Source organism: Eriocheir sinensis, chromosome 30 (assembly GCF_024679095.1).
Source record: "Eriocheir sinensis breed Jianghai 21 chromosome 30, ASM2467909v1, whole genome shotgun sequence".
Taxonomy (NCBI): Eukaryota; Metazoa; Arthropoda; class Malacostraca; order Decapoda; family Varunidae; genus Eriocheir; species Eriocheir sinensis.
In genome coordinates, this window is record NC_066538.1 from 8,664,381 (window position 1) to 8,681,488 (window position 17,108).

Sequence of the window (17,108 nt, forward strand, 5' to 3'; positions counted from 1 at the left end):
AGACTTCGGCGCTTCTGTTGCTTACGCTCCTTGAAATAAAACCCAGTACCCTATTAGCTCGATTTCTAGCTTGAATGCATTGTGCCCTTGGACGGAGATCAGAGCTCACTAAGACCCCTAAATCTCTCTCGCATCCAGACCTGCTTATGAGGGTGTCATTTAAGCAATAGTTATGTGAGGGGTTGTTCCTACCTACACTCAGAATACTGCACTTCCCTACATTGAGCTCCATCTGGCATTTATCCGCCCAGTCATACAATCTGTTTAGTTCACCCTGGAGAATACTAGCGTCCTGATCCGACTCAATTACTCTACCGATCTTGGTATCATCTGCAAACTTACTGACATCACTACTTATTCCTGTATCTGTCATTGATATAAATAATAAACAAAAGTGGACCTAATACCGAACCTTGTGGGACCCCACTCGTAACACATCCCCAGTCAGATCTTTTACCATCGATTTGCACTCTTTGCTTCCTATTGCTAAGCCACGCCTTGACCCAGTTAAAAACTTTACCCTCTACTCCGTGAGCCTGTAGGTTAAGCAACAATCGTTGGTGAGGAACTTTGTTAAACGCTTTACTAAAATCAAGATAGATTACATCATAATTTTCATCTCTGTCTACCGCCTCAAATACTTTATTGTAGGACAATAGATTGATGAGGCATGACCTACCTATAGTGAACCCATGCTGCGAGTCGTGAATTAAGCTGTGTTTCTCTAGATGCTCCCGAATGTTCCTGGCTATTATGGACTCCAGCATCTTGCCTATAACCGATGTTAAGCTAATTGGGCGATAGTTTGAAGCAGCTGACCTGTTCCCCTTTTTGAAAATCGGTGTCAAATTAGCTACTTTCCATAGGCTGGGCACATAACCAGTATTTACCGACATCTTAAAGATGTCGGTTAGTGGGTCACTGAGTACATCACTAAATTCCTTTAATACCCTTGGAAACATCCCGTCAGGACCTGGCGACTTATTCTTCTTAAGCTTATCTATCTCATCCTGAACTACTTGCCTGGTAATGATTATATCTCTCAATCTATTGCCATCCCCGCCCTCGTACACCTGAACCCTTTCCGGAATAGTCGTTCGATCCTCTTGTGTGAATATTGAAAGGAAATAGTCGTTCAACAATGTGCTCATATTTTCGTAATTTTCTACTAGCTCCCCTGTGTTTGTTTTCAGCGGTCCAATTTTCTCCCTTGTTTTTGTTCTATACATCTGAAAGAAGCCCTTAGGATTACTTTTCGCCTCATTTGCTTTTTTAATCTCATAGTTCCTCTTCGCTACCCTGGTGTTAATAGTAGTAGTAGTAGTAGTAGTAGTAGTAGTAGTAGTAGTAGTAGTAGTAGTAGTAATAGTGGTAGTAGAAGTAGTAGTAGTAGTAGTAGTAGTAGTAGTAGTAGTAGTAGTAGAAGTGGTAGCAATAATAGTAGTAGTAGTAGTAGTAGTAGTAGTAGTAGTAGTAGTAGTAGTAGTGGTAGTAGTAGTAGTAGTGGTAGTAGTAGTAGTAGTAGTAGTAGTAGTAGTAGTAGTAGTAGTAGTAGTAGTAGTAGTAGTAGAAGTAGCAGTAGTGGTAATGGTGGTAGAATTATTATTATTATTATTATTATTATTATTATTATTATTATTATTATTATTATTATTATTACCTAGTAGTGTTGATGGTTTTGTACGGTTGCTAAACTTGACGTGAGTAATACTAATGTGTGTGTGTGTGTGTGTGTGTGTGTGTGTGTGTGTGTGTGGGGTGTGTGAAACCGGACGAGAACAGAATAGAAGGGAATGAAGGGGTCGCTGCTCCCCTCATCCCCCCCTTTCCCTCCCTCCATTCTCTCATTAACCCCCTTCCCCCCGCCCCCCGCCCCCCCTTGAAGAGCGTGACCCCCAGCCATTATTAGGGTGAGTGTGCAGCGGGGACACACACACACACACACACACACACACACACACACACACACACACCGGTGGAAATTTAACACCTTCCTGTAATTTCGCGTTGACACTGACAGACAGGTAGACAGGTAGGCACACACACACACACACACACACACACACACACACACACACACACACACACACACACAGACACACACACAAAGATACGTACATTATTACATACATATATTCGTAAACTTAATATACACACAAAATAAAGGTAAATAAATGAATAAATAACTAAATAGAGAAACGAATAAAATAAAAAAAGGAAGGAATCACACAATCAAAAAAGTAAAATGTCAACTCAGAAAAAAAAAAACTAGCAGGATAGAGATACATGACACGAACACACACACACACACACACACGCACACACGCACACAGACACACAGGCGCCCTTGCACATTGATTTTCGGTGCCAACATTGACTGGACGTACACGGTTATTTTTTTACCTCCCTTTCCTCCCTCCTCCTCCCTCCCCTAACCTCCCTTCCGCTCCCTCACCCATCCATATCATCCTCCTTACCTATCCCTTTGCTCCTCTCTCCCTTCCCTTCCCTCTTTTTCCTCCCCCTTTCTTCCCCCTAACCTCCCTTCCTTTCCATTATCTATCCATCCACTTCTAATTTCTCCCTTTTCTCCTTCCCTCCCTTCCTTTCCTCCTACTTAACTCTTCCCTTCCTCCCTTATTTACCCCTCCCCTCCCCATTCTTTTTATCTCCCTAACCTAACCATCCACTTCCTAATTTCTCCCTTTTCTCCTTTCCTCTCTTCCTTTCCTCCTCTGTAACCCTTCCTCCCTTCTTAACCCCTTCCCTCCCCATTCTCTTTCTCTCCCTAACCTATCCATCCACTTCCTAATTTCTCCCTTTTCTCCTTTTCTTCCTTCCTTTCCTCCTCCTTAACCCTTCCTCCCTTCTTAACCCCTTCCCTCCCCATTCTCTTCTTCTCCCTCACCTATCCATATCTCTCTTCCCATTCTCTTTTATTTTTCTCCCTCCCTCTCTTCCTTTCCTCTATGTTACGTACCTATCATTCCTTTCCTACCCTTCTCCCTTTCCTCTCCCTTCCTGTCTCATTCCCTCCCTTCATTTCCCTTCCCTATCCATTCTCTCCCTTACCTGTTTTTACCCCCTCTCCCTATACTTCTCCCTTTCCTCTCTCTTCCTGTCCCATTCCCTCCCTTCATCTCCCTTCCCTATCCTTCCTCTCCCTTACCCTTTTTTACCCCCTCTCCCTTTTCTCTCCCTTCCTATCCCATTCCCTCCCTTCATCTCCCTTCCCTATCCTTCCTCTCCCTTACCTATTTTTACCTCCCTTTCCTCTCCCTTCCTGTCCCATTCCCTCCCTTCATCTCCCTTCCCTATCCTTCCTCTCCCTACCCTTTTCCCTTTCCTCTCCCTTCTTGTCCCATTCCCTCCCTTCACCTCCCTTCCCTACTTTCCCATTTTCTCCATCTTTTCCCCTTTCCCCCATTTCCTTCTACACTTTCTCACTTATTTCCCCTTCTCCCTCTTCCCCCTTCACCTACTCACTCCCTTTTTTGCACTATTTTTTTATTTTTCCTCTCTCTCTCTCTCTCTCTCTCTCTCTCTCTCTCTCTCTCTCTCTCTCTCTCTCTCTCTCTCTCTCTCTCTCTCTCTCTCTCTCTCTCTCTCTCTCTCTCTCTCTCTCTCTCTCTCTCTCTCTCTCTCTCTCATTTTCCTGCATTTGCTTATTTATTTCCTTCTTCCTATGCATCATTTTCCTATGTAATACTTTCTTCCTTTCTATTTCCTTCCTAGTTTTTTCTTTCTTCCTTATTTATTTCATTTTTGTCTATTTCCTTCTTCTAATCTATTCTCTTCTTCCGGTCTTCTATCTCCTCCCTGTCTCCTCCCTTCTTCCAATCTATTCCCTTCCTTCTATTTCTTTATTTATATTTATTTATCTTATACATTCCCTTCTTCCTCTCCTTGTCTATCTATCCTCTCCCTTATTCCCCTCTATTCTCCATCCACTTCTATTTCCCTTTCCTCTTCCCCTTACCAAACCATTCCATCTCATCTCCTTTCTCATATTCCTTTCCATTATTTACATTCTCCGTCATCATCCTCCCCCCTTTCCTATCTTCACCCTCCCTTTTTCTCCCTTTCCATTATTCATATCCTCCCTTCATCCTCATCCTCTCTCCCTTTTCCTATCTTCATCCTCCCTTTCTTCTCCCCTTCCATTTTTCTCGTTCTCCCTTCATCCTCATTCTCTCTCCCTTTTCCTATCTTCATCCTCCCTTTCTTCTCCCCTTCCATTTTTTCTCGTTCTCCGTCATCATCCTCTCTCCCTTTTCCTATCTTCACCCTCCCTTTTTCTCCCTTTCCATTATTCATATCCTCCCTTCATCCTCATCCTCTCTCCCTTTTCCTATCTTCATCCTCCCTTTCTTCTCCCCTTCCATTTTTCTCGTTCTCCCTTCATCCTCATTCTCTCTCCCTTTTCCTATCTTCATCCTCCCTTTTTTCTCCCTTTCCATTATTCATATCCTCCCTTCATCCTCATCCTCTATCCCTTTTCCTATCTTCATCCTCCCTTTCTTCTCCCCTTCCATTTTTCTCGTTCTCCCATCATCCTCATTCTCTCTCCCCTTTCCTATCTTCATCTTCCATTTTTCTCCCTTTCCATTATTCATATTCTCCCTTCATCCTCATCCTCTCTCCCTTTTCCAATCTTCATCCTCCCTTTTTTCTCCCTTTCCATTATTCATATTCTCCCTTCATTCTCATCTTCATTCTCTCTCTCCCCTTTCTTCTTCCCTTCCATTATTCACATTTTCCCTTCATCCTCATTCTCTCTCCAATTTCCCATCTTCACCTTCCCTTTCTTCTCCCCTTCCATTTTTTTGTACATTCTCCCTTCATCCTCATCCTCGCTCCCTCCTCCCATCTTCATCTTCCTTTCTTCTCCCCTTTCCTTTATTCACTTTCTCCTTCAATTATCATTCTCATCCTCTCTCCCCTTTCCTATGTTCACCTTCCTTTCTTCTCCCCTCCTTTATTCACTTTCTCTACTATCATCACTCTCTCCCATTTCCCATCCTCATCTCCTCTTTCTTCTCCCCTCCTTTATTCACTTTCTCTACTATCATCACTCTCTCCCCTTTCCCATCCTCATCTCCCCTTTCTTCTCCCCTTTCCTTTATGTACTTTTCTCAACACTATCATCATCCTCTGTCTCTCTCTCCCTTCCCTTTCCCTACCTCACCCTGCCCCTTCAGAATTCAGACCCCTTTCCCCTACCAGCTCTTACCTGTCCCCACGCCCCCCTAAACACCTGGGCCCCCATCTGTTCCCTCTCCATACCCCCCCTAGCATCTGACCCTCTCCCGCCCCCCTTCACCTCCCCCCGCCAGTTCAATATATAGCTGCAGTTGCCACCCTGTTTTAAGTATGAAATATGGATTGGATGGTTTATAAATGAGAGAGAGAGAGAGAGAGAGAGAGAGAGAGAGTGTTTGAAGGATATTAAATGTATTTCCTCCTGGATAAGCTCGTATAAATAAGTGGATTATTGACGTACATGGGTGTGTGTGTGTGTGTGTGTGTGTAATTCACCACGGCCTGATCGCGAGTTGGACTCGCTTTCGCCAGCAGGTATCCTCACGACGTGAGCAAGTGCTCATTATTGTCGCTCTCTGGCTGGGTACTGCCAGGATCTCAGACACCACACACTCCATCCCCTTTGCTCAAGGGGGGACAATAACCACTCCTAGTCAACGGAAAGAATCCGGGCTGAACGGGGCTCGAACCGCCGCCTGTTTGGCCGTGAAGCCTTGCAGCGCAGCGCTCTACCGATTGAGTGTGTGTGTGTGTGTGTGTGTGTGTGTGTGTGTTCAGGTAGAAATGGAGTGAGAGGGAGAGAGGGGAGAAATGGTAGGGAATAATAGAGAGAATTGGAGGGAGAGAGGAGGAGGAGGAGGAGGAGGAGGAGGAGGAGGAGGAGGAGGAGGAATAGAAAGGGACATAGCACGGGAGGGACAAAATCGAGAGAGAGAGAGAGAGAGAGAGTAGCCGCACTGCGTCACTACCACTACCACGCCCACGTACACAAACAACCACGTACACAAAGGCAATCAGGTACACACACACACACACACACACACACACACACACACACACACACACACACAGACAGAGCTATACAAAAGCACCCCCTGACCCCCTACGGCGTTATACACACACACACACACACACACACACACACACACACACACACACACACATCAATGCATACACTAAAATGAAATATACTTCCTGGTGTGTGTGTGTGTGTGTGTGTGTGTGTAACTAAATAAGTGATAATCGTATGCATGTCTCGTCGATTTGCTCGCTTTTATCCGTCTGTCTGTCTGTCTATGTCTGTCAGTCTGTTATTTTTATTTTTATTTTAACACCTTTTTATTTCTATTTTATTTTATTTATTTATATTTACGGTATTTATATTTATTTTTATTTTTATTTAACACCTTTTAATTTTCCTTTTAACACCTTCCCACCCATCCACCCTGTCCTACACACACACACACACACACACACACACACACACACACCATAATTATATCCTTCCACATCCCCATCCACCTTTGCATGTTCCCCCTTCCCACGTCCACCCAACTCCACTTCTACTTACCCAATCATCCATCCACCTTCACGCCTACCCACCTACCTACTGACACCCCAAAATGTGATCTAGGAATCCACTACTCTACTGATTTACCTACATATCAGTTCATTCAAGTACTTACCCACCTCCACACAACTGCTTCCCTTTCCTTCCTACTTACCAACCTACCTACCTATGTACCTACTTACCTATTCACCAACCTACTTAATTAACTCTCTACCCCCTCTTTCCTCTTTTTACTACCTACCCCATCAGTCACATATTTTTTTTGAGGTATTTTGTGTGTGTTTTATCGCTATGTATACTTGGTTTATTTATGTGTAGTTTGGTTTCTTCTATGCATTATTTTATTTTCCTGTATTGTGTATTGAAAGCCATGTATACTATCTGTGTTTGTGTATACTTTTATGTGTCTATGTGTACTTTTATGTATGCCGTTTTGAAGGCTATGTGTACTTCTAGCTACCTACTTACCTATCTACCTACCTATCTACTTACCCACTTACCTATCTACTTACCTACCTACCTATCTACTTACCTACCTACTTACCTACCTACCTATCTACTTACCTACCTACCTATCTACTTACCTACCTACCTATCTACTTACCTACCTACCTATCTACTTACCTACCTACCTATCTACTTACCTACCTACCTATCTACTTACCTACCTACCTATCTACTTACCTACCTACCTACCTACCTACCTATCTACTTACCTACCTACCCACCCACCTACCCATTTACCCACCCACCTACCTACCCATCTACTACTTACCTACCTACCTATCTACTTACCTACCTACTTACCTACCTACCTATCTACTTACCTACCTACCTATCTACTTACCTACCTACTTACCTACCTACCCATCTACTACCTACCTACCTACCTATCTACTTACCCATTAACCTTCCCTCCCCTCTACCAGGTGTTCTTCTTACCCACGGGGGGGGGGGGGGGTAATAAAGGGGTGCTACCTGGGGAAAACCGGTCAAGGTGATGTGTGTGTGTGTGTGTGTGTGTGTGTGTGTGTGTGTGTGTGTGTGTGTGTGTGTGTGTGTGTGTGTGTGTGTGGTGTGTGTGACTTTTATTACTGGCTGGGGTATGGTAAGCGGTTATAGCCTGTTCGTCTCTTTCTCTCTTTCTGTATAATTATATGTGTATGTATGTATGTATGTATGCATGATGTATGTATGTATGTATGTATGTAAGTATCTATTTGTCTCTATATTTGCCTTTTTCCATCTTTTTCTGTTCAAATATCTATCAATCTGCCCCTTTTTTTTTTCTATCTATCTATCTATCTATCTATCTATCCATCCATCCATCCATCCATCTATCTATCTATCTTTCTCTATGCCAGACTCTTCAAAAGACACCAAGAACGACAAGGCAGTGAAAGGAAAGGTGACGGAGTTGACTGGCGAGGCAATGCGCAGAAATATTCACCTTTACCTTTAATTGCCTTTACCTGTGTACTAATTTAGCGAGGTATAGAGACAGAGAAAATAAGCTGATAATTATATAAATAAATATCAATATGAAGGTGAAGGTCATGGTGGAGAAGGTGGTGGTGGTGGTGGTGGTGGTGATGGTGTTGAAGAAGGTGGAGGAGAAGGTGGAGGAGGTGGAGAGAATCAATAATGAAGGTGGCAACACACACACACACACACACACACACACACACACACAGGCAGGCAGACACACACACACACACACACACACACACACACACACACACACACACAGGCAGGCAGACACACACACACACACACACACACACACACACACACACACACACACACACACACACACACACACACACACACACACACACACACACACAGGCAGGCAGACACAGAGGCACACACACACAGACACACAAACAGACGCAGACAGACAGGCACCGACGGCTCGTTCAGGCACTGGGCCAAGCGAGGTCAAAGATTCCTCTCTCTCTCTCTCTCTCTCTCTCTCTCTCTCTCTCTCTCTCTCTCTCTCTCTCTCTCTCTCTCTCTCTCTCTCTCTCTCTCTCTGTGTGTCGTTCTCTCCGACCTACTTGGAAAGGGATACTGCTTGTGTGTGTGTGTGTGTGTGTGTGTGTGTGTGTGTGTGTGTGTGTGTGTGTGTGTGTGTGTGTGTGTGTGTGATCACGGGGGACAATATTCCTTCTCTCCCTATTTTTTTTTATTCATTAGATTTTCACTTTCATTACGTACCTCACTCTTTTTTTTTTTTTTTTTGCTTTTTCCTATCTTTTTTTCCCCATTAAAATATCCCCTTCGTTACCCTTTCTATTTTTTCTGTCTCTCTTCTTTCGCTCATTAAAATTTTCCGTCCATTGCTCCATATCGCTTTTTTTTTTATCCCTCCCATTCTTTTTCTTTTAATACTTCCTTATCCCACATTTTAGTTCCTCCCTTGCTTCAGACACAATTCTTTTTCTCCGTCTCCTTTTTTTCTCCATTAAGACTTTCCTGATCCATATTTTTCCTTCATATAATACTTTATAGACATTATTTTCTCTTCTCTCCTTCCTTCCTTCATTATTCTTTCCCTCCTCTGTACTCCCATGCCAAGTTTATTCCCTTTTCCTCCCTTCCCTTCCCTTCTTCGCTTTTTTTTTTATCCCTCCCATTCTCTTTCTTTTAATACTTCCTTATCCCACATTTTAGTTCCTCCTTTGCTTCAGACCAATTCTTTTCTTCCGTCTCCTTTTTTCTCCATTAAGACTTTTCTCCTCCATAATATTTTCCCTTCATGTAATACTTCATACACATTATTTTCTCCTCATTCCTTTCTTCCTCCATTATTCTTTTCCTCCTCTGTACTCCCATGCCAAGTTTATTCCCTTTTCCTCCCTTCCCTTCCCTTCTTCATCAACTTCTATTTTCTTCTTTTTCCCTTCCGATACTAATGTCTTTTTTTCGCCTTTCCATTCCTTCCTTATTGATTTTTTTCTTCTTTGAACCATACCATTTTTCCTCTTTCTCAATTCCTTCCTTTCCCCACTGAAATTTTCCTTTTTTTTCCTCTATTTTATACCTACATTTGTTTTCTCTCCTTTCCTTCCTCTTTCCTTCCTCTTTTCCTCCCCTCTACCATACCTAGTGCATATTCCTTTTTTCCTCTCTTTCTTTTTCCATTAAACTTTTCCTCTTCCATATTATTTTCCTCCCTTTCCTCCATTTAAAAGTTTCCTCCTTCCATACGAAGATTTTTCCCTTTTCCTCCCTTTTTTCACAATTAAGCTTTTCCTCCTCTATATTCTTTTCCTTCTTTTCCTTCATTATTTTCCCTTTTCTGTACCATTCCTATCTCTATTAAAAATTCCTCTTCCATATTATTTTTCTTCCTTTCCTCCGTTTAAAACTTTCCTCTCTCCATATCAAGTTTTTTTCCCTCCCTCCATTCCTTTCTACATCACAATTTTCCTTTTCCATAATCTTTTCCTTCTTTTCCTCCGTCCCAAGCTCTTTCCCCTTTCCTCCCTTCCTTTCTCCATTAAACTTTTCCTCTCCTATATTCTTTTCCTTCTCTTCCTTCATCATTTTCCCCTCCTCTGTACCATCACGTTTATTTTCCCCTTTTCCTCTCTTCCTATCTACATAAAAAAATTTCCTCTTCCATATAATTTTCCTTCCTTTCCTCCAATTAAAACTTTCCTCCCTCCATACCTATCTTGTTCTCTTTTCCTCCCTTCCTTTCACCGTCACATTTTTCATCTTCCATAATCTTTTCCTTCTTTTCCTCCATCCCAAGCTTTTCCCCCTTTTTCTCCTTTCTTTCTCCATTAAAACTTTCCTCTTCCACATTCTTTTCCTTCCCAATTATTTTTTTCCCTTCTCTGTACCACACCAAGTTTATTTTCCCTTTTCCTTCCATTTCCTTTTCACTATTTTTTTTCCTCTTCTATATTATTTTCCTTCCCCTTCCTCGATTATTTTTTCCCTTTATACTCTCCCATGTTTATTTCCCCCTTTCCCTTCCTTCTTTTCCTTTCTCAATTGATTTTTTCCCTTTCATACTGTTTTTTCCTTCCTATTCTTTATACATTTTTTTCATTTTTTTCCTTACTCCATTTTTTTTCCTCCTCGGCATCGTCCCAAGTTTATTTTCCCATTTTCCTTCCTCCATGCCAAGTTTTTATTTTTATTTTCCTTTCTCAATAAAAATTTCCTCTTACATTCCTTTCCTTCCCTTCCTCCAAGTTTCCTTTGCCGTATCGCATTTTTCTCCCCTTAAAATTTTCCTCCATTACTTTCTCCATATGTTTTTCCTCTTCCATGTTCTCTTTTCCTATATTTCCTCCAATCAAAGTTTCCTTCAGCGTATCAAATTTTCCTCTCTTAAAATTTTACTCCCTTCCAAAATTTTACTCCCATTCCACATTTTCCTCCCTTCCACAAGAATTTTCTCCCTTCCGAAATTTTCCTCTTCCCAAATTTTCCTCCCTTCCCAAATTTTTCCTCCCTTTCCAAATTTTCCTCCCTTTCCAAATTTACCTCCCTTTCCAAATTTTCCTCCCTTCCCAAATTATTCACCATTTCCAAAATTTCCTCCCTTTCCAAATTTATCTCCCTTCCCAATTTCTTTCTCCCTTCCCAATTTTTTCTCTTCCCAAATTTTCCTCCGCAATTTTTTCTCCCTTCCCAAATTTTCCTCCCTTTCCAAATTTTCCTCCCTGAAATTTTTGTCCCTTCCAAAAGACTTTCCTCCCTTCCCAAATTTTCCCCCTTCCTGAAATTTTCGTCCCTTCCACAAGAATTTCCCCCCTTCTCAAATTTTCCTCCCTTCCGAAGTTTTCCTCTCTTCTACAAGAATTTCCTCTCGATCTCTCCATTAAAGTTTCCTCACTAACGGATCCTTTAATCGGGGACATTTAAAGCTGAATGACACGAGAGAGAATCCTAAAATGTTATCCTTGCAGTATCGTAAAGATAGATAGATAGATGGAAAGAGATAGATATACAGACAGACAGATATATTGATAAATAGATAGATAGACTGACAAGATAATAACAAAGATAAAGATAGATAAGTAAATACGGATAGATAGATAAATTGACACAGATAAATAGATAGATGGATAGAAAGAAAGAGAGAGGCAGACGATAATATCCTAATGAAAACTGATGAGAGAGAGAGAGTCATTAGGCCCACCTCTAATCTCCAATAATTATTTACATTTACCCTCATCCCATAATGCTCCTTCGATTATCAGTGAATAAAGGTCACGGTTGCCGGCGTTACGTGCTCTCTCTCTCTCTCTCTCTCTCTCTCTCTCTCTCTCTCTCTCTCTCTCTCTCTCTCGCTCTCTCTCTCTCTCATCAGTTTGCATTAGGATATTATCGTCTGCCTCTCTCTTTCTTTCTATCCATCTATCTATTTATCTGTCTCAATTTATCTATTTATCCGTATTTACTTATCTATCTTTATCTATGTTATTATCTTTGTCAGTCTATCTATCTATTTATCAATATATCTGTCTGTCTGTCTGTCTGTCTGTCTGTCTGTCTCTCTCTCTCTCTCTCTCTCTCTCTCTCTCTCTCTCTCTCTCTCTCTCTCTCTCTCTCTCTCTCTCTCTCTCTCTTTTATCAGTCTTATCTCTCTCCAGCTTGTGTTTCACCTCATTAATTCTCACATTAGACTCTTCTTGACACATAATAGATAACAACGGTAATAATAATGATAATAATAATAATAATAATAATAATAATAATAATAATAATAATAATAATAATAATAATAATAATAATGTGGGAAAAAATTTGATGCCGTTAGCTTAATGGTGTGTGTGTGTGTGTGAGAGAGAGAGAGAGAGAGAGAGAGAGAGAGAGAGAGAGAGAGAGAGAGAGAGAGAGAGAGAGAGAATTTTTCAAAACACTTAAAAACAACTGAACGGAAACAATACTTAAAAAAGGACAGGAAATAACAGAAAGGGGAGGAGGAGGAGGAAGAGGAGGAGGAGGAAACATGGAAACCTGGACGAGCAGGCAGCAGAATGTTTATTGGCTCATTGCGAGGCTGCCTGCTTTCCGTGACTTAATCAATCCGTCAGCCTCAGGAGTGGCCTGCCGGAAGGATTAAAGAAATAGTGTTCGTACTCATGAATACGTTTATTTCACTCCCGACGCGGCAAAGTGACGGTCAATGCGATTCTTAAAGGAGATGACTGTTCCCACACTAAACACTCCTACAGGAAGGCTGTTCCATTGGCGGACGGCTCTGATCGAGAAATAATTCCTGCCGATATCCGTACTGCATCGCTTCGCTTGAACTATTTTTCAGTTGTTTCTTGTTTTCGGGTTAGGTTGTAGCGTGATGAGTTTGGAGTGATCGACATTGCTAAACTTGTTCAGGTATTTGAAGACTTGTATCATGTCTCCCCGCAGTCGTCTCTTTTCCAACGTGAAGAGGTTGAGTTGCTTGAGTCGTTCTTCGCAAGGTTGCGTCCTCAACGATAGTATCATTTTTGTAGCACGTCGCTGTACTCTCGAGTAATTTAATGTCTTTCTTGTAGTTAGGAAACCAGAACTGCACGGCGTGTTCCATGTGGGGCCTTACCAGCGAATTGTACTAGGATAACACAACTACCGGCGTCTTATATTCGAAGTTCCTCCCTATGAGACCGAGCATAGTATTGGCCTTCCTGCAGGCGGACTTGTAGTGTTTTGTGTGTTTCAGGTCACTGCTGATAGTGACCCCGAGGTCTCTTTCCTCTTGCACTGCCTGTAGTGGTTCGCCACCCATGTAGTACGTGTGGTTGCTATTTCTGGACCCATTGTGCATTACTTTACATTTGTCGATGTTGAGGAACATTTGCCACTTTTCTGACCAGTGAGTGATCTGGTTTAAGTCTCTCTGGATAATAATTATTTCGCAGTCTGCTGTCGTGAGGGCCTCCCCACCCACCTCTGACTAATGGCAAATTTAGAAAGGAGGAGAAGGAGGAGGAGGAGGCAGGAGGAGGAGAAGGAGAAGGAGAAGGAAAAGAAGAAGAAGAAGAAGAAGAAGAAGAAGAAGAAGAAGAGGAAAAAGAAAAAGAAAAAGAAGAAGGGGAAGAAGAAGAAGAAAAGAAGGGGGTCCTGAATAGTACTAATTTTATAGTTTAACATAGTCAATCCCTTTTCCCTTTCCATTCCATACCTTTATTAACTTCTACCTCTCATCTTCCATTCCTTCTTTTCCCTACTCCTTTCCTTTGCTTTTGTTCCATTCCCTTCTCTTTCCTTTCCCTCCCTTATCTTCCCTATTCCTTCCCTTGCATATTCCTTTCCTTCCTTACTCTTCTTATTTCTTTCTTTTTTTCCCTTCCCTTCTCTTCCCTTTTTCCTTCCCTTTCCTTCTCTTCCTTTTCCCTTTCGGTCTCTTCTCTTTCTCACACACTACACTCTTTTGTTAACCTTCCATTCTCTTTATTCACACATTAACAACATTTCTCTCTCTCTCTCTCTCTCTCTCTCTCTCTCTCTCTCTCTCTCTCTCTCTCCTTTGGCACTCTATGGCACTGCAAGCTGGCATTTCCTCCTCCTCCTCCTCTTTCTCTTCCCTTTCAACCCATTAGTGGCATATCCGTTCAGAGAGAGAGAGAGAGAGAGAGAGAGAGAGAGAGAGAGAGAGAGAGAGAGCATTGTTTAATCAAGAGATCTGCTTATCTTCTCACATATAAGCTTTAAGGTACGTGTCGGGCCTTGCAAAGTGGGCCTCTCTCTCTCTCTCTCTCTCTCTCTCTCTCTCTCTCTCTGCCCATTGTGAGTGATTTGTGGTCCCAATCAAATTAAAAGAGAGAGAGAGAGAGAGAGAGAGAGAGAGAGAGAGAGCAGGTGGTGGTGCCATTACGAAAATATACTGAAGTTGTTCATTACGAGAGTCTGGTTAAGCTTATTCTTACACCTAGAGAGGGTAGTGATGGTCGTGATGGTGGTGGTGGTGGGAATGGTGATGGTGGTGACAGGTGGTGGTGGTTTTACTGATAAGACTAGAGGTGGTGGTGATAACTAAGGAAACATGTGGTGGTGGTAGTAGTAATAGTAGTAGTAGGTAGTAGTAGTAGTAGTAGTAGTTGTTCTTGTAATGGTGGTGATGGTGACAACTTGTGATGATAAATGATGATGGCAAAGGATGATGGCAGTAGTTTTGGTAGTGGTGATGGTGGTGGTGGGCGTGGACGAGGTAGTAATGGTGTGTTGCGGGGGGGCGGGGGGAGGTGATGGTGGTGGTGGTGGTGGAGGTGCTGCAGCAAATGGGCAATCAACACCACTGCAGTTAATTAGAGAACACACACACACACACACACACACACACACACAGAAATCACCAATGACAACAGTATATATAATAAATAAATAAATGCCTAGATAAATATATAAACAAATAAATATACGCAAAGATAGGCCTATATAGTCAACGATAACCAAATAGATCAATAAATAAATGTATAAATAAATAATAGAGTAATTACCTATTAGGCTTGGTTCAGTGACTACAATGAACCAGGAAGAGTTACGATAAAATATAATGAAAAAAAACTTGACAGTATCATTATTCTGAGCGACGGGAGTGCAAGGTTGAATGCCAAGGTTAACACACACACACACACACACACACACACACACACACACACATGGAAAATACCATTCTCAACATACCTACCTAATTATGTTGTCTCTCTCTCTCTCTCTCTCTCTCTCTCTCTCTCTCTCTCTCTCTCTCTCTTATCAGTCTCCACCCCTTTTAGCTCATATTCAAATACGTTCGCTCAAATCTTCCTTTCACCTTCTTAATTAAAAGTATAGAAAGCTAATATTCCATTCTGATACCATATGAAAGGCCATGAAAAGCCAAAATAACATGTTCTTCAATGTAACCTAATCTATACAAGTACGAGTATTTTTAAGTAACATTGATAGTGGTGGTAGTAGAAGTCCATGGTGGCGGTAGTAGTAGTAGTATACATATAGTAGTAGTAGTAGTAGTAGTAGTAGTAGTAGTAGTAGTAGTAGTAGTAGTAGTAGTAATGACATTTGGAGTAACAAACAGCATGCAAACAATGGAAGACACGGAGTAAACAAACACTAACAAAGTCTTCATGTTATGCTTATTTTGTCTCGCGGTGAAAGTTGTTTACATACAAAAAAGAAAAAAAAGACCCAATTTCTCTTTTATTATTCACCCAAACGGCGGGAAAAGTAAGAAAACGGAGAGAGAAAATAAAAAACATATCAACCGCCCCTATACACGAGAGAGAGAGAGAGAGAGAGAGAGAGAGAGAGAGAGAAACGCCCCTTACTCATCGATTTACAGAAGCAGACGACAACACACAAGGCACGTTTTCTCTCTCTCTCTCTCTCTCTCTCTCTCTCTCTCTTACTCAACCCCCCCCATCCCTCCTCCATCCCCCCCTGCCCCTGCCCCCACCCCCCCGACCACCATAACACAACAAACACAACCCAAACAGCAATAATAAGAGAGTGCCCCATTAAAAAATCATACTTACTGGCAGTCGTTCATGATCTCCTCCTGGGTTCGAACTTGCACGGGCGCGAACTTCTCCACCTGGTCCTCGTAGTTGCAGAAGCACTTGGTGATCTTCTCGTCGAAGGTGTTGACGAGGTCTTCCAGCGAGGCCGAGAACGAATCCTTGAACGTATCGGTGGTGTCGGACATGTTATCCAGGAAATCATTGTTGTCGTTCGGGTCAGACGTTCCCGTGGTCAGGTTTTGGGTGTTGTCGTTGCAGTTCGGGTCTTGCGAGGACTGGAAATCACTGAACTCAGCCCATTCGTCCGTGTCAAACTGCGCCAGGGGGACAGACACCTCGAGCTCTGCCATCTTGCCCTCGCACAGTTCCACCATTGCGTCAACTGACAGGGAGAGAGCGTGAGAGGGAGAGAGAGTGGGAGGGACAGGATTGGAGGGAGGGAATGGAGCGGAGTGGAGGGAGGGGGGTTTGTAGTAGGGCTGGAGGTGAGGGACGGAGAGGGACTGGGAGGGAGGGAGAGAAGGGTAGGGAAGGAGGGAGGAGGAAGAGGGATAGGGATAGGGTTTGAGTGGGAGGGAGAGGTAGAAGGAGGGTGGGAGGGAGGAAGGTAGACCCGTGGCGCCATCTTTGAATATTAGGAGGAGTTGCCTGCTCTCTCTCTCTCTCTCTCTCTCTCTCTCTCTCTCTCTCTCTCTCTCTCTCTCTCTCTCTCTTAACCTAGTTAGGCTCCCATGCCACAATGCTTTATCTTGTTAAAATTTCATAAATAAAGCTTTCCTCGCGTTTTATTATAATTATTATCCCTACTAAACACACACACACACACACACACACACACACACACACACACACACACACACACACACACACACACGAAAAACAAACAGACAAACACAAAAACATGAAAATAAACTAGCAAATAACCCCAAAGAAAGTATAAACAGAAAAAAATCATGTTATCGGGTTAAAATATTATACAAAAAAATTCCGTATGTGGGAGGGACTATAAA

General features: G+C 42.4%; 1 protein-coding gene and 1 long non-coding RNA gene across 4 annotated transcripts in view; both read right to left on the reverse strand.

The window, feature by feature from the left end:
- LOC127005556 (fasciculation and elongation protein zeta-1-like) overlaps nt 1-16,517 on the reverse strand; it is a 29,612-nt gene extending 13,095 nt beyond the window's left edge. Inside the window, exon 1 of the mRNA XM_050874489.1 lies at nt 16,114-16,517. Within this exon, the coding sequence (XP_050730446.1) occupies nt 16,114-16,472 (359 nt within the window). The 5' untranslated portion in view covers nt 16,473-16,517. The remainder of the gene's footprint in view (nt 1-16,113) is intronic.
- Nucleotides 6,380-7,563, reverse strand: LOC127005557 (uncharacterized). Of its 3 annotated transcripts, none has more exons than XR_007758716.1 (3): nt 7,413-7,563; nt 7,150-7,289; nt 6,380-7,117 (listed from the first exon to the last, which is right to left on the reverse strand). It is a non-coding gene; the product is annotated as an uncharacterized LOC127005557 (long non-coding RNA). The 3 variants fall into 3 exon arrangements; XR_007758715.1 differs by having other exon boundaries at nt 7,150-7,297; nt 7,389-7,563; XR_007758714.1 differs by lacking the exon at nt 7,413-7,563 and having other exon boundaries at nt 7,150-7,318.
- Nucleotides 16,518-17,108: the final 591 nt, after the last annotated feature.